The following is an 18283-nucleotide window of genomic DNA, read 5'->3' on the forward strand; positions in this document are numbered from 1 at the left end:
AAGTAAAGATCTGCTACTAATTTCTCAAACTTAGAGACTACTGGTGAACGTAGTGGCCTATAGTCAAGCTATCCTGCTACAACATTCATACAACTAAATATCAAGGTAGCAAGGGCTCTACTCCCAACAACCTCTCTTCACTTTCTCCTACAGGAAAAGGGAGTTTTCTTTCTTCTCTTAAAGTATAAACAAAAAAAAAATTTATATTGAACCATTTTGTAACCCAAGTAAAAGAAGAATGGGACTATAAGAGTAAAAATTTCTATTTCCTTCCCAATACACAAAAGGAATGTCTACGTTAAAACTTTGTATCTGACCCTGGCTGGTGTAGCTTAGCAGACAGCACAGGATGCAAGCCAAAGGGTCGCCTGCATGATTCCCAGTCAAGGCACATGTCTGGGTTGTGGGCCAGGTCCACAGTGGGGGCCAGGTGAGAAGCAACCACACACTGATGTTCCTCTCCCTCTCTTTATCTCTCCCTTCCCATAAATAGATATATAGATAGATAGACAGATAGATAGATAGATAGATAGATAGATAGATAGATATAAAATCAATCTTTTTAAAAGCCCAGAACTTTATATCTGAGAACCCTGTTCTAAATGGATCAAGGGGCTTTTTCTGTGTGTGTGACTTGCATATTGTATAACATGAAAATAAGCCTATTCAATTTCTATTTCATTTGCTCTGTGCCACTTTAAATATTATTAGTGTCATATTTTTCCTTTAAATATCTAAGAGCAAAATCAGCAAATATAAGTTGAAAAGACCTTTTTTTTTTTAAGAGCTCAATTTCTTAAGTTTATTATCACCTTTACCTCTTTTGTCTCTTCTGGGTCTGAATGATCCACAGTTATGTAAAGATCGTTTTGTAAGTATTTCAGCGCACTAAGAGGATCCATTTGGGCCTTTTCTTCAAACCTAGAAAATGTAAACAAGAATAATTGTCTGGAGTTATAAGAAAACATCAGAAATGTCTTTCAGAACTGAAGTGGAACATTATATATGAAGAGTTAGTGTGGATCTAAAAAAACAGCTTTTGGGAATCTAGAAATAAGGAGAGTGCCATGTAGATAGTACAGATATGGAGTCTGTGAGATGTAATGATAATGCCAGGTGGTCATAGGCAGGTGTGTCCCTGGAGACTGGGCAAGAGCACTTTCTACCCTCCTCTTAAAACTGTAAGCTAAGATAGCCCTGGCTGGCGTGGCTCAGTGGATTGGGTGCTGGCCTGTAAACTGAAAGGTCACTGGTTTGATTCTCAGTCGGGGTACACGCCTGGGTTGTGGGCCAGGCTCCCAGCTGGGGAAGTGTGAGAAGCAACTGATCAGTGTATCTCTCACACATCGATGTTTCTCTCTCCCTTCCCCTCTCTCTGAAAATAAATAAAATAGGAAAAAAAACCCCTTAAGAGCTAAGATAAAATCAACCACAAAATATAATAATGAATATGACAAATATTTTATATAAACTGCAAAAAGCCAAATATGCTTTAGAAAAAACTAGAGATAAAAAAACTTGGTTAGATTTATGCAATATACTCGCCCCCCCACCACTGAAGATGTTTAACAGATACTTTAGAAACAGAAATGAGTAGTTTCTTTTAATGAGTATCATTAACACTGGTTAGATATTTTTAATGAAACTATTTCCACACCTCAGCCAGTTATAACAATAACAAAACTGCAGCAACTTACTAAGCACTGTCCTGTGCTTGATACTGTATCAAGCATGTATCACCTTACTTATCCTCACAATAATTTTAAGTTTTATTGTCATTTTTAAATTAATAGATGAAAAACTGAAGCCCTGAGAATGAATCTGGCCAAGATGAAAGCTGGTAAGTCAGAAACTAACACAGGTCTGTCTGATACCACAGCTGAAAAGGAAAGAATAAGTTCGCTTAAAAAAAAAAAAAAAAGTCTGCTTGGGACTATATGTAAATAAGAAAATGTCATTTTGTTATAGCATAATTATATATGAATTTATTTATAATAAACATGTATGCTCTTCAAATGTACACAGAGAAAGAAAAATGACATTTAATTTCACATGGGGAATGAAAATATTGAGCCTTTCATAGGCTGCTGGCATCAGTCATTTCCTCTCTTTAGAGATAACCTCAGTAATAGGGTTACCTGTATTGCAGGCAGGGGCAAAGACTAGCAAAATATTACAGCTCTCTTGTACTAGACAGCACCATGATTGTCAGCCAGCCTTACAACCCTCAAAGAGGGTTCCTTAGGCAGAGCTCAGGTTATTCTACCATCTTGTCCACAATTGATTAGACCAGAGTTTTGGCACCTGAGCCACAGGCAATCATATCAAGCTTGATCAGCAGTTTATAAAGTGGCCTAGCAGAATTACTCCCAATAGGGATTACTCCCCAGGGAAGTCTCTTCTAAGAAGATACTCTTTCTTAGAAAATAAGAATGTGAGACACACGAGACACATAAAAGGCAGACAAAATAGAAGGTGGTAAAGACAAGAGATGATAGATTCCTTCCCTTCCTTTCTTCCTACCTATCTATGTTTCAACTGAAGCCAAAGAGATAAGGAGTTACCGATCTCTTTGTTCATCCATCCATCCATCCATCCATCCATCCATCCATGGACATGATAAGGCTGAGGAAAAGCAGAGTCAGGAAGGAGTAACCAGTAAAACAGGAGAAGCAGCCAGAAAGAAGCAGAAACAGGCTTGGCTCCAAGAAACACTACTATAGTAGCTCCTAGCTACTAGAATTGGTCCAGTACCCTAAACATTTCTCCATTATGCCTCACTGTTCAAATGCTGAGAAAGTGCCTTAATTCTCTGGATCATCTCTTAATAAATTCTCTTTCAGTGAAGTCTCCTAAGTATGTCTTTCTCCTTTTGCAATAACCTAACCAACCTAACCTGAAATAAACTAACCAAAACATACCTACCATCCTATTAAATCCAACAAAGAGATCAATTTTCCTGAAAGTTATGTTTTCTCTCTTCTTTTTCTAAGCTTTTTTGGCTTGCAAAAAATTATCACTGGATTTGTGTTTGCAGTCTAGAATTATATCTCAGTTAACAATTCTGCCCTGTAAAAGGAGCAGGAATTAACGCTATTTTTCCCCTTTTCTCCTTTTCTATACCCCAATCATTAACAAGTTTGGAAACTTGAATGTTATAAAAAATTAATAATAGTGGCACTTTATTTACTGTATCTGTGGAACCATTAATAATCAGGAGACACTTACTTGGCACACAATATACCTCTCTCCCTCCAAATTTATACTTTAATGAAATAGAGTAGTTGCTTTCCATAAAAACAAACAAACAAAAAAATAAGGCAGCCCAGCCAGACAGGGTAAGCTTTTGCATAATGAAAGACCTGGTGGTGTCTAATTTAACATGAAATTTGAATTAAAAAGGTAATTTTCCTGTTCTATCCAATTCATAGAAAGCAACTTCTATCTATTCTGCCTGCAATGTAACAATGCCCCCCAAACTCTTTAATTCATCTAAGAGGTGGTAGAAAACATGGCATGCTTTTTCAAATGTCAGAGATGGGTCTTTTATTGTTCGTTCAACATAGTAGACACGATTCTTAAGATGCCCTAGAACAGTCATCCTTGACAGTTCTTTCTCTTATACCCATATCAAATCCATCAAGAAATTCAGTTGCTGCAACCCTCAAAGTTTATCCCAAAGCTTACTGTACTTTCTCAATCTCTGTTATGGAGTATCTCTTCCTCCACCTTCCCTCAAATGGCAGTGGTCCTCAGCTAATGCCCTACATCCCTTTATTTTTCTTACTCTTCCTGAGCAAGCTCCGTTTCCTTGTTGATGACTCACAAATGTAATACAGCCCATGCCTCTCCCGCTATGCTAAGAGATGATCCCTAAAACCTAAAGTGAACCGAACTGAACTATAGTAACCTGTTGTTTCTGAAGAAGTCTCCATTTGAATAAAAATAGCTGTGACCTTTTACCCAGTTCTTCGGGAAGAAAATCAAGAATTGTTTTTATTAAAAGCTAAGTCTGAATGTGTCACTCCTCTACTTAAAATCTTTGAATGCTGCCATTTCACTCAGAGTAAAAGCCAAAAGACCTTCACAGTCTGACCTTTTCCCTCTGACCTCACTCCTACTGCAATCGCCTCACTTATTCCACTTCCACCACACTGTCCTCCTCACGTTATTTCTCAAACAATCCAGGCATGTTTTGAACCTCAGAGCCTTGTCTATTATTACCTACTTGGAACACCCTTCCCCTCAAACACCTTGTATGACTCACTCCCTCATGTTCTTTAGGCATCTATGCAAATATTTTTGCAGTCAGGTCTATCCTTACTCTTATTTAAAAATCACACCCTCCTTCACCTATAAAAAAAAAGTTCTTAACCTGATTTAGTTTTTATCCTCACAAAGCTTACTATCTAAAACATAAATTCCTTATTAATTTTATTGTTAGTATCTCTTCATTAAAAATGGAAACTTGGGGATAGGAATTTTTGTCTTTTTCACTGACATTCCCACAGAATCTAGAATGATGTCTAGAACAGTGAAGGAGGTCAAGAAATACAGGGTCTGGCAGAAGTAAAGCTTGCATGAGTGTGGTTGGTAGGGTATGTGAATGTCTCGCATGAGATGGACAGCCATCTGAACATTTCACCTAAAATGTCATACGGTATGCCTGAGTGTGATATTGTTATGTTACAGTTTTTAAAATTTTTAAAAAGATTATTTATTTATTTATTTATTTATTTATTTATTTATTTTTAGAGAGGAAGGGAAGGAGAGAAGAAGAGAAATATCAATGTATGGTTGCCTCTCGTGAGTCCCCTGCTGGGAACTGGCCTGAAACCCAGGCATGTGCCCCGACTGGGAATCGAACCCTGACCGTGTGGTTCGCAGGCCTGTGCTCAATCCACTGAGCTACACCAGCCAGGGCCAGCTTTAAAAAATTTTTTAAATATATTTTATTATTACAGTTGTCCCATTTTCCCCTCCCCCCTGCACCCTACCTCCTACCATCATTCCCCTCCCCCATTTTGTTCATGACTACTGGTCATACATGTAAGTTCTTTGGCTTCTTCATTTCCCATACTCTTCTTAACCTCCCCTATTTTGTTCCTACCATTTATGCTTCTTCTTCTCTGTACCTTTTCTCCCCATTCTCTACCCTCCCCTTCTCTGCTGATAATCTTCCCTGTGATCTCCATTTCTGTGATTCTGTTCCTGTTCTAGTTGTTTGCTTAGTTTGTTTTTGTTTAGGTTTAGTTGTTGACAGTTGTGAGTTTGTTGTCATTTTACTGTCATATTTTTGATCATCTTCTTTTTCTCAGGTAAGTCCCTTTAACATTTCATATGAGGGCTTGGTGATGGAAGCACTTTATATCTGCCCTTCCATTCTTTTATTTTTTTAATTGATCATGCTGTTACAGTTGTTCTATTCCCCCTTTTATTCCCCTCTACCCTACCCCCTCATCCCCACAATTACCACCCTTTAGTTTATGACCATGTGTCTCAAGTCCTTTAGATTCTATATTTCCCATGCTATTCTTGCCCCCCCATCTATTTTCTATCTACTGTCTATGCTACTTATTTTCTGTACCTTCTCCCCCCTTCTCCTCCTCCCACTCCCCTGTTGCTAACCCTCCTTGAGATCTTCATTTCTATGTTTCCGCTCCTGATCTAGCTGTCCTTTTAGTTTGCTTTCATTTCAGGTGTGGTTGTTAATAACTGTGAGTTTGTTGTCCTTTCACTGTTCATGTTTCTTTAACTTCTTTTTCTTAGATAAGTCCCTTTAACATTTCATATAATAAGGGCTTGGTGATGATGAACTCCTTGAATTTGATCTTATCTGAGAAGCACCTTATCTGTCCTTCCATTCTAAATGAAAGTTTTGCTGGATAGAGCAATCTTGGTTGTAGGTCTTTGGATTTCATGACTTGGAATACCTCTTTCCAGCCCCTTCTTGCCTGTAAGGTCTCTTTTGAGAAATCCGCTGACAGTCTGATGGGGACTCCTTTGTAGGTGATTGTCCCCTTAGCTCTTGCTGCTTCTAGGATTCTCTCCTTCATTTTAATTTTGGCTAATGTAATTATGATGTGCCTTGGTGTGTTCCTTCTTGGGTCCAACTTTTTTGGGACTCTCTGAGCTTCCTGGATTTCCTGGAAATCTATTTCCTTTGCCAGATTGGGGAAATTCTCCTTTATTATTTGTTCAAATAAGTTTTCCACTGGTGGCTGTGCCTTTCCCCCTTCTGGTACCCCTATAATTCGGATGTTGGAGCGTTTAAAGATGTCCTGGAGGTTCCTAAGACTCTCCTCATTTCTTTGAATTCTTGCTTCTTGACTCTTTTCTGTTTGGCCATTATTTGCTTTCTTCTGGTCTACTCCATTGATTTGAGTCCCAGTTTCCTTTTCATTGCTATTGGTGTCCTGTGCAATTCCATTCATTTCAATTAGTTTCGCCTTCATATATTTGTCTAATTTGTGGCTATAATCAACCAGTTCTGTGAGGATCCTGATGACCAGTGTTTTAAACTGTGCGTCTGAGAGTTTTGCTATTTCTTCATTGCTTAGATCTATAGGCTCTGGGGCTTTGAGATCTTCTTGCAACATTTTTGGTCTGTTCACGCCCTTTAAGTGTGAGGAGCGGAGCCTTGGACTCCCAGGTCGCTGGGTTGTGACGCTGTATGTGGGGGCGTGGTCAGAGCGGAGAAATGGCGACCCCCTCTGCTGTTTCTCACAGCTGGGTGAGGAGCAGTGCCTTAGGTGGTTCACCTGGGCTGGGCCAGAGTCACTGGGTTATGACGCTGTATGTGGAGGTGGGGTCAGAGCAGGGAAATGGCAGTGCTCTCCACTGCCGCTTGCCGCGAGGACCCGCCGGGCCCTGGTCCAACCGCCCACTCCCTCGCCTGTCCACCCGCACACAAATGCGCGACCACAGTCAACACGCAGCCCCGCTGCCCCACTGTCTCCCCCGCAGTCGCTGGCCTGGTTGCTCACTAGGTCCAACCCTGCGCCTGGATTCCGTGCGCCTGAGTCCGTCTGACCGAGTTTTCCTGTGCAACCCCGCTTCACCAGCCGCTGGTTTCGCCCCTTACCGGTCAGGCTGAAGAATTTGTTGTTAACAGACTTCCGAAAAGTTCAATTTTCCGTGTTCTGGCTGTGTTTTCTGTTGCTAATATTTAGTTGTCTCTAAACTTGGTTGTGTGAGAAGGCACGGCACATCCACCTATGCCTCCATCTTGGCGGAAGTCCCTTCCATTCTAAATGATAGCTTTGCTAGATAGAATAATCTTGGATGTAGGGTCTTGCCTTTCATGATTTTGAATACCTTCCAGCCCTTTCTTGCCTGTAAGGTTTTTTTTTGAGAAATCAGCTGATAGCTTTATGGGAACTCTTTTGTACGTAACTGTCTTTTGCCGTTTTTAAGATTCTCTCCTTATCTTTAACCTTGGGTAATGTAATTATGATGTGCCTTGGTGTGTGCTTCCTTGGGTCCAACTTCTTAGGGATTCTCTGAGCTTCCTGGACTTCCTGGAAGTCTATTTCCCTTGACAGGCTGGGGAAGTTCTCCTTCACTATTCACTATTTTTTCAAAGAAGTTTTCAATTTCTTGCTCTTCCTCTCCTTCTTCTGGAACCCTTCTGATTTGGATGTTGGAATGTTCAAAGTTGTCCCAGAGGTTCTTAAGCCTCTCCTCATTTTTCTGAATTCTTGTTTCTTCTTTCTATTCTGGTTGAATGTTTATTTCTTCCTTCTCTCCAAATCGTTGGTTTGCTTCCCAGTTTCCTTCCCTTCACTGTTAGTACCCTGTATATTTTTCTTTATTTCACTTTGCATAACCTTCATTTCTTCCTCTATTTTGCAGCCATATTCAACCATTTCTGTGAGCATTCTGATTACCAATGTTTTGAACTGTGCATCTGATAGGTCAGCTATCTCTTTATTGCTTAGTTCTTTTTGTGGAGTTTTGATCTGTTCTTTCATTTGGGCCATATTTCTTTGTCTCAGCACACCTGTTACTTTTTAAGGGGCAGAGTCTTAGGTATTCTCCAGGGTGGGGCAACCCACATAACTACCTTGTGGTGCTGTGTGTGGGGGAGGGGTCAGAATGGGAACAATGTCACTTGCTCAACTGCTGTCTGGCTTTCAGTAGCTTCTTCTAACACCCGCAAGCAAACTGAGACCTTTTGGTGCTGATTTCCCCACGGGTGGGTCTGTGTATGTTCTAGGACCCCGTGGCTCTCTCCAACAAACTCTCCTGTGATTCTGGGAGTTTTCCCGCAACTGCAACCGCCACAGGCTTTTACAGTCAGAGGTTTTGAGACTTTATTTCTCATGCTGGAACCCTGTGTTGTGCAGTCTGTCTCGCTCCCCAGTTGTTCCTCCTGGTTTATCTGCATGCAAATGTGGGACCGCCAGATGCTACCTTGCCTGCCCAATATTCCAGCCACTGCCTTGCTAGGGTGGAGTCCTCTCCAACCCAGCTACCTGTCTCCATCCCTCCTACCAGTCTGAATGAAGGTTTCTTCTTTAACTTCTTGCTTGTTGGACTTCCACACAGTTCAATTTTCCGGCAGTTCTGGTTGTTTTTGTTTTTAAATTTGTTGTTGTCCTTCTTTTGGTGTGTGAGGAGGCACAGTGTATCTACCTATGGCTCCATTTTGGCCAGAAATCCTGTTACAGAATTATATGCTTATGATTTTCTAATAAAAAAGGGCATTACTTGTGCTGGACCCTATATCCCCTTAACAAATAGTTTTATTGATGATTCTAGACCTTTAGGTGATTGCTCTGGCCATTTTAAACATGAGCAATATATTCTCCAGCAAGATTAAGTTGAAGGCTTGAATATCAACCCAAGGTTCTGATATAAAACTTTTTCCAATATAGCTATTAGCTACAGAACTAAAAGCAAAAAGTAATCAAAACCAGAAAAGAAGAATACTCTGTTCCATATTTTTATGCTATTATTATTCTAATTAAAAATAATCTAACACTGACTAGTGCGGCCCAGTCAGTTGGTTGCCATTCCTCAAAACGAAGGGTTGTTGGTTTGATTCCTGGTCAAGGGACATGCTTGGTTTGTGGGCTTGGACCCTGGTTGGGGAGCATGCAAGAGGCAGCCAATTGATGTTTCTTTCCCTCTCTTTTTCCCTCCCTTCCCCCTCTCTACAAACAAACTCTTTAAAAAATAATCTATATAAATGAATATTGTATATAAAAGAATACTCTCTATAAAAGAGTCTTTAATCATTCTTACCCCCCCCCCTTCAAGGGCTCTTCTGGTTTAAGTTCTGAAATAAGCTAGCACACAATCTTTCCCCCAGTAAATTTCAAATGTTGATCATTTGCCCAACGACACAACCTTGCTGCGGTTCAACTTTAATCACTATTTCATGGCTCATTCTCATACTCACAACATTTGCTAGTCTTTCATCACATATTAGATTTTATTTACTTTTTTAGTGACAGGGAAAGGGAGTGCTTCTGTGTATGTGTATGCATGTGTGTGTGATGGTGTTGGGAGTGGTGAGGAAAGGAAGAACTGTGAAGTCAGAATACTCAGGGCCAAATTCTGCCTGTGTCACTTATAGCTAAATGACCTTAGATGACTTATATAACCCATTTAAAATGCCTCCATTTCTTCTTTTATAAAATAGTTATAACAGTTCTTTAGTTCATTGTCTTATTGTGAGAATACCATATAAGATCTAGCACACAGACATTGCTCAAATAAACAGCAGCTATTATCATTAAAGGATAACCTTCCCCTTCCAAACTATACATTTTTATCATCAAATATTATCAGTAATGAAGAAGATAGATATACTTTTCTATATTTTTTCAGTAGTTTATCACTTCTAAGGCTAAAAAGCAAACATGACTCAGGAGACAGGCATGCAAATGATGTTTGATTATATACTTTTGTAATTAAATGGCAAAGGTAATGATGTAAAACTATAATTGTATTTAAAGTTGTATTCTGAAACATCAAATTATAAAGATATTATGAATCAACTATATTATCAGATTCACAGTTATCAACAGGTCAGGCATATGACAATCATCTAGAACTGATGTAATTTTTGTGGTGCTTTGGCCTTGAGTTGCTTGATGGTAGGTTAATCACCCTCACAGGAACTTTTTCCATTAATTTAAAAATTGCAAAATATCCTTTTTCTAAATGTAAAAATTTCAGCATTAGTACCTATCTTCACTTTGTATATTCCTTTGAAATAAGGAAACAAAAATAAGAGGAATAAAAGTGAATTTACCAACGTCATGATCTTCACAGTGTTTACACTGTCATGTTACTAACTTTCCAAAGACAAAGTCACATCACCAAAACTGAGGTAATACTAACAATAGCTGTTAAAGTTAAATAAAAAGTTTTCAGTGAATTATTTTTATACCTGTGTTTTCTTATGAGGTACTTGCAGTGCCTCAGTAAGTAATCTTTTGAAGGCCTACACAACTTCAGTGACCAGAAGTCATCTAATCTCATTTTGGGGGAGCAAGATTTTCCTGGATTCCCACCGAATAAATAATGAACCTATAATAAACAAAACAAACCAGATTTTTAAAAATGCATGCATACTTAAGGAATTACATAAGTCACAGTAAAATTTCTTCACTTCGCTAGTACACCTCCTTAGACTTACATACATACATACATAATATATATATAATATATATATATTTAAAAAATCAAAACATTATTGCATTTCTACCAAAAGCTTCTCTTCAAATTTTTCTTATTTCCATTTTACTTTAAATTACTGTGGCTACTTCCTTAAATTACATTTTATATTAAAATAAATTTTATTACCACAATTATACTGACAATAGAAAACATGAGACAAAAGCAATGATGGTGTGAAAATTATTAAAGGAAATCTCAACTAAAGTTGAAGTGGGATAGATCATAGAAGTCAATTACCTATCACTGGGAGTCAATTATCCGCATAATGGAAGACATCAATTACAGACCCCATCAGAACAGGGGTCATTTCATTACCAAACAGAAAGTACAACTGCTTTACTACCCCAGCAGGAAGAAGAGAGATTTTCTCCTTGCCCAGCAACAAGCCCAGCCAAATGAAACTCTGTAGCTCAGTCAATGAGAAGCCAGAATCACCTGAACTCTTTATTTTCCTCCATGAACTGTCGTTTTTCTCTTACTGATGACTCCCTTGTCCCACTCTCATAGTATCTTTTACCTAAAGGTCTCAAATGATATGAAATTTAAATAATCATCTGTGGCCTACGCAGAAAAAATGCAGGTTCGCCAGTAACTTATTATATAATCTGAGAACTAGTTCCAGAAACCACCCTGAACACTGACACTGAAAGTTCAGAATGCCAGACTGTTTTCACAAGGTGGATAGAAAGAATGTGTTGTTCACAGACAGGAAAAATAAAGATAAAAATATTTCTTACACAATAAAATCCAAAATCGGAAAGTTACATATACCTTTTCATATCATGGGACAAGGAACCCAAATGCTGAAAATGTACCTCTTCACTTGAATAGTCATACTGTAGAAACAACAGGCCACACCACGTATCTCATCTATGCACCTAAGGACCAGCCACTGACCATTTTCAAAAGAAGAAAGTGCCAGGAATTATGGACTAACAAAAATGTTTATTCTTTTAAGGACTTTTTGGGAAAATGATATTAAATGTCTGCTACATATTATATTAAATGTCTGTATATTGTAACTTTTTACTTAAATCCACTTAAAATAATCAGAAACATATATATTTTCAGATTCTTTCAGACTGTAGGTCATGGAAAATTTACAGGTCAATGTAGTTAGGATACCTTGTGTAACTCATCATATACAAGCTGATGGGCAAATCTTGGACATGGTTCTTCCTCCTGAAGACTTTTAGTTGGATTATCCTTTGCAGCCTGATCATTTTTATAGACACAAGACCTGAAAGACATTGCTTTTAAGACATGCTATCCTGGAAAATTAGCAGCACACATAATGTTAATGCAATTGTAGAGAGCAAATTAACTGCATGTCAAATTACCAACAAAACAATTATAAATTTGTTTACATCAAATATTAAAGTTCTCCTCAGTCTATAAAATAATCTGAGTTGTCAGAATTGAGTTCTCAAGTTCTTTTAATGTCCATCAAAACTTTTCTTAAGAACAACCTACCTCATGTTATGAAATGAGACATGTATGAAGGCTCAAACTGAAGGGTGAAAGAGGCAATATCCCATCTATTCACAATAAAAACTACAGTAGGTTGTTTTCATTCTTACTGTAAATAAATGTCATATTTAGAAAATAATAAATTCCTTAGTTGCTGAACACTGCCCTCCATGCTGAAGGGAAGAAGTTCTCTGAAGTGCCTTTGTTTTGCAGAATACTCACTTATGCAACAATCACAGAATGTTAGGCAGGTGTTTCCCCAAACAATAGCTACAGCAACAGTCCTGTGTGGTGCTATGTGACAAAAAGGTCCTGATTTGAAGACCTTAATGCGCTATGCCCCCACCCTGCTGTAGTCAATCCGTTTCTTTTTATAAAACCTAAGAATTGGGAACATTAAAAAAACATTGTTCTGAAGTTTACACACATGCTTAGTAGCAAAATCTAGACTAAAATACAATTTTCTTGACTTCCAGACCAGGAACCATCTACAAATTGAACAATTCAAATATAAAACCCATTCACTGAATGCCACTGTATATATACAGGGACCGACTTTGACTTTTTCCTCCAACACTGGCATTTAAACGTATGACATCAGAAATCAACACAAGCCTTCCAGTTCTGTCTTCTTTTGAATAAACTAACAATCTCCAGTAAATGTTACATTGGAATTGCAGCACAAACAAGAGCTCCTTACCAACTATTTCTCACAATGTCATAAATCCAGAATGAATTTCTGACATTCTCTTCCCTCTTTTCCTTGTCTTTGCTGAGTCCAGACAGGACATGTATTTCATTCAGTTCTGGATCAATGGTTGCTCTTTGTGTGAATCCTGTCATTGGAACTACAAAATGAAAGAAAAAAATGACAGTATTCGTATTAGATAACAGATTAGTGCTACTCTGTTAAAGATAAGTACATCTTTACCCCACTCTACAGTAGAGTAAGGCCACAGCATTTATTTCCCAACATACTACATAACTTTTATATTAAACAATAAACAACGGTTTATCACTTTCTCCCCATTCTGGACTATTAGCTCTACAAGGGCAAACATTGTTTGGTTTACTATTTTGTTCCTAGTGCCTAAAATAGAGCCTGGCATATAATAGTTATCAACTATCAACTATTTGTTGACAGCAATAATAAACGATAACTACCCGAATGGAGCCGGAAAGAGGTAGAAGAAAGTATGCAATGTAATCATTCTGATGAGGAAAAGGGCAATACTTTAACTGATTTATTATCTGAGTCAGCTGTACTTTAATAGTAGAGAGAAAATATTAGAATCTTGACATGGAAAAACAAAATTTGACAAAACTGAAACAGATTTGTTTAATATGGTCAGAGTCACTTAAAACACAGGGTCTGACACAAATAACACACTTTTTAAATTACAAAATCATAAGAAAGTAATTCTGTAACATAACAATATCACACTCAAGCACACCATGTGACACTTTAGGTGAAATGTTTGAATTAAGACTATGAATTTTTACACCCTTATTATTACCCTACCAACCACTCAAGCAGGTGTTGCTTCTGCCAGTCCCTGTATTTGTCCATAAGGTACAATAAAGTAACTTAATTTCCAAGAAAAAAACATTTTGGTGTATAATATACCCCAAATGTTTTCCTGAGTGGATCAAACTCCCCAGAGTTAATAATGTTTGGGTTTTTTTTTTTTAAGAAATCCATTAAATGAATGATGATCATTCTGCATTACCCAGAAATCTATAAAACATTAATACGACAAATTCAAATTGTTCTCATCATTGTTATTTGGAAATATTAGTTAAAATATAATTTTGTGGTTTGCAACATAACTGCCATATATCGAAAACAATGTCATTGTTTCAAAGTTACATTTCTTATAGGTGAACAATTATCATATGCTCAAAAAGCTAAACAAACATCAAACTAAAGAAAAATATTTCAACCAATCCAGAATACTATGGTGGGAGATGCTATCCATACTGATCTTCATTTGTCTTTATCTACTTTAGTTAAGGCCAAATAATCCTGTATTTATTTTTTCCTAGTTTACTTTAAATTCATGTGTCCTTTTATATTCCCATTCAATAAATTTGTTTGAGGTATTTTAGAGACTATCAACATGTATACCACAGTAAATATATTTTAAAATTACACACACAAAACCACAATATGTAATATTTATGTATCCACACATAAGTGTACATATTTACACATATCCATACATTGACTTAATCTTAACAATAACATCAACCCTTGTATCATACTTCTTAGCGGTTATGTAAAATCTGGTATTTTTTTATTAAGGGTTGGTAAAGTTTCAAAAGTGCCAAAATTCTGACCTCTATTCCTAAGAAAATCTTGGAAGAATGATAAAACTGTAAAGAAATGAAATCACTTTTTATTAGTAGTAGAAGTGGAGGACATAACTGCCTAAATTTATTGCACTTAAGTTTCTCTGTCCCCTTCTGTCTTAATACTGAAACTTTGAATTGAGAATTCTATAATATAGGTTGGCAAACTACGTACAGTTTGATCTGGCCTGCCCAGGGTCAAATGAGGCCTTGTCCAGGCATTTACAAGTTATAAGTTGTCTCTGACTGTTTTCATCCCGTAAAGGCAAGCTTGAGTATTTTCAAGAGAACACTTCCACTGAACTGTCAACACTTTCTTGATGGTATCCTCTGAAGCACAAAAGTTTCTGATCTTAATAAAATCTAATTTATCTTTTTTCCCCCTTTGGTCATTGTGTTCTAGTATCGATTTTATGCTAGCCAGAGTTAGAGTGACATAGTAAACTCACAATATGCTAAGTGCCTACACCAAAACATTGTTCTTTAAAGCTAAAAATTAAAAGTTGCAGCCAAGACATGATATTAAACCACTAGGTTCAATACTGGTTCCACATTATCAAGTTATTTCACATTAATAAATCTTTCATCTTTACAAATGGTAATAAAATTCTATAGGCTATAAAAACTGTCTTGAGAGAATCTTTTCAACAGCATTAGCATAAGAGTTCTTAAAATATTTTTGTAATACTATCCATATTTATAAAGTAATTTCCCACTTGAAAATATTGGTTTGGGGTTACTTTCCTATAATACAGAAATCAGATCTGTGTGTTCAATAGGTTTTTGCAGGCTAGCCTAGAAATTTAAATACCAGTAAGTACTGTAAACAAAACGGAATAAAAGTAGAAAATCTTGTTTTAGTCTAGACTTTCCCAATTACCTATGGGTGAGTTCATCAAGAAACTTTTTGGATCTCAGTTTTCTCATTTAAAAATTGAAAGTAGAGCTACATAAAGTATTGGATCTCTTCAAATTTGAAATTTCTGTTGTTAAGGTAAGACTCAGAAGGGTGACTGCAATGACAGGGTGACAATTTCCAATAATATTCAATGGGTATTTGTGTGCAGCATGGATAGACAAAGTGAGACTTGAGCTAGAGATCAATCAGGAGGCTGTTATTACAACAGAGCGAAAAGAAGATATTACAGAAATATCAATAATCATTGTATCCACATATTATTGTGAGCACCAGAAGGGTTGATATTATAAGTATGAAAAATTCCTGAACTGACATATCAGAGAAAAAGCTTGCAGCCAAAACTTGTGAAAAAGAAGAGTAAAAATGCTTCACAAATTTTTTTGGAGGTATCCAAATATTTTACTCTAAGAATACTCAAAGTCACACACAATCTCTGAAGGACAAAATTTCTATTAATCCTTACATTTGCAGACCCTTACAAATATAATTTTCATTGCATACAACAGAATGAAAAATGTGTCAAATGTTTGCACGTGAATGGAAAAAATATGAAAAAACACACCAAGAACTATGAATAGTAGTTATGGAGGACAGGGGTTAGGATACTCCTGCTTCCTATTATATATATCAAATGAATTTTTCCAATATATTGGAAATATTGCTTTTATAGTTGTAAGAAGGAAAAAACCTCCAAAACAAAATACAAAAAATATATATATCTAGATGGAAAGACTGGAGGCTTTTAATAATAAGTAAATAATTTTCACACATCCTCCCAAATTTCTCATGAATAAAATTTACATTAATATTTGGAATACTGTTATTTAGATGGAAAGGAAATCCAGGTTTCAAAAGACAGTTTTACTGGCATGCACAAAAAAGTGTTTTTAAACCATTTTGCTGGTATGATAGTTACCAGGTATCACTTTTTATAAGAGTTAAGGTTTCCTACAACTGTCAGCATGTTAATTCAAACTTACACTGAATGTACAGTATCTATGTTAACGGTCTTTTGACTAAGTTTTACAATTTGCACTAATACTTCATTTCATTCTACATCCAGTGAAAATTCAAAAAACATTAAAAAAAACTCAACAAAAAAAAGTTTTCCATATCTATCTTCAAAAATAATCTAGGTTTTGGTAAGAAACTTTGAAAATGTCAATTTCTATAATGCTCGAAATCTAATTTTGGAAACCTTTTTAAACTGAAGGGAAAAAAACCTATTTTTCATTTGAAATAGAGATTTTACATTCTTACTGAAGAAAACTAAAATGTAAAAAGTATATGCAAATTTATGTGTATATGTACACATACACACACGTAAAAGAATAACGGTCTAGCACTAGTAGGCATTTTAGACTTAAATTTTACTACTAACTGAAGCTGTTTATAAAATCGAACTGGGCCTTTTGGATTCCAACAGCAAACCAACCACTAACTACATTACCCTCTTTGCCATTAACACACTAAATTGGCAGAAAAGATAGTCTAGTAAAAAAAAAAGAAAAACAGCACTAGAAAAGAACTGAAAGCATGTCATCAAGAGATAAGAAATTCTGAAGAATCTTGAAAGACAGAGAAATCACAGCCAAGAAAAAGAGAGCCCAACTCACCAGAGATAAAGATGGAAAAATTCCAAAATAAGTCATCAAATATAAAAAGCAGGAGCAGACTGTGAAGAGGACTCCTGTGGAGAGCTTCTAATAAGGACATTGGGGCCTGAATAAGAATGAGAGCAGAGCTTAAAGTAACTCTTAATCCTTACAACAACATTAGGAGAGACTGGGGAGGATGCAAAGAAGCTTTGCTTTGTTGAGGCCTGACTATTCTGTTTATGCTTGCTCTAAGAAAGCCTGGTGGCTAATGCATACCATAAAATTATGCAAAACCCTTGGTCAGTTTCTTATTTAAGGGAGATGTCTACTGTAAAAATAGACATATACAATGCACAAGAAACCACTGTCCTTTACCCTGCTTAACTGATGTAGCAGCGCTTTGTTCATAAATTTTAATGTTTAGACATGAGAATGAAATCAACAATGTGAAGACTGGGACCTAGATGAATAAATAGGAGATAATAAATCACAAAGAAACAGAATTTTTTAAAAAATCAAAAACTCATTATCCTTATAGAAAGTCAAGAGAATATCACATATATAAAACAAGAACAAGTTTCCATAAAAAGCAGAAAATATGAAAAGATATTAAGAAAAAAAACCCTGACAGAAAAAGATCAGATGACAGCATGAAAACAAAATGGGCATAGTTAAAAAACAAAGTCAGTGGTCTTAAGATAAAACTGCTAAATTACTAGAATTACATAGCAAAAACATATGGAAATTATGATAAAGAAGTTAAGGGACACAGAGTATAAGACACTGAAGTGAGAACTCTGTCTGAAAAGAACAACAGGAGAGGTGAAATAACATAAAAGAAAAAAATTTAAAAACTTTCCCTAAATGGAAACAAGTGGGTGTGCTGTTTGAAAGAGCGCTGGACGCTAAGCTTCTAGAGAGAGAAAAAGCAGGTTACATACAGAGGAATAAGGATGAAACTAATGACGAATGCTAGAATACAATGGAGTAGTAAACTTGAAACTTCTGAGGAATATGAAAAGATATGGAACTAAAACAGTTAAACTAGCAAATTCAACAATGAAGCAAAATAAAGACTTTTTGGACCAGGAGAAATACAAAAGTTTGTATCAATGACTGCATTGAAAAAAATTCCTGAGAAGCTCTTTCAACAAAACAAACAAACAGATTTTAAGAAAAAGATGGAATATAAGAAACAGTGGCAGTGATACAGGCACAGGAAAAAAAAAAAGCTCAAAAGTAAAGATCTGTT

General features: G+C 36.5%; 1 protein-coding gene across 5 annotated transcripts in view; it reads right to left on the bottom strand.

Moving 5' to 3' along the window:
- Positions 1-18283, bottom strand: part of MKLN1 (muskelin 1) — a 332925-nt gene that overhangs the window by 22412 nt on the left and 292230 nt on the right. For all 5 annotated transcript variants that reach the window (XM_037165834.2, XM_053657127.1, XM_037165833.2 and 2 more), the window contains 4 exons: positions 12863-13010; positions 11818-11932; positions 10403-10542; positions 819-921 (listed from right to left, as the gene is read on the bottom strand). In XM_037165834.2, coding sequence (XP_037021729.2) covers positions 819-921; positions 10403-10542; positions 11818-11932; positions 12863-13010 — 506 coding nt within the window. The remainder of the gene's footprint in view (positions 1-818; positions 922-10402; positions 10543-11817; positions 11933-12862; positions 13011-18283) is intronic.

This window comes from Artibeus jamaicensis, unplaced genomic scaffold, assembly GCF_021234435.1.
Source record: "Artibeus jamaicensis isolate MK-2021 breed Jamaican fruit bat unplaced genomic scaffold, CSHL_Jam_final scaffold_3307, whole genome shotgun sequence".
Taxonomy (NCBI): domain Eukaryota; kingdom Metazoa; phylum Chordata; class Mammalia; order Chiroptera; family Phyllostomidae; genus Artibeus; species Artibeus jamaicensis.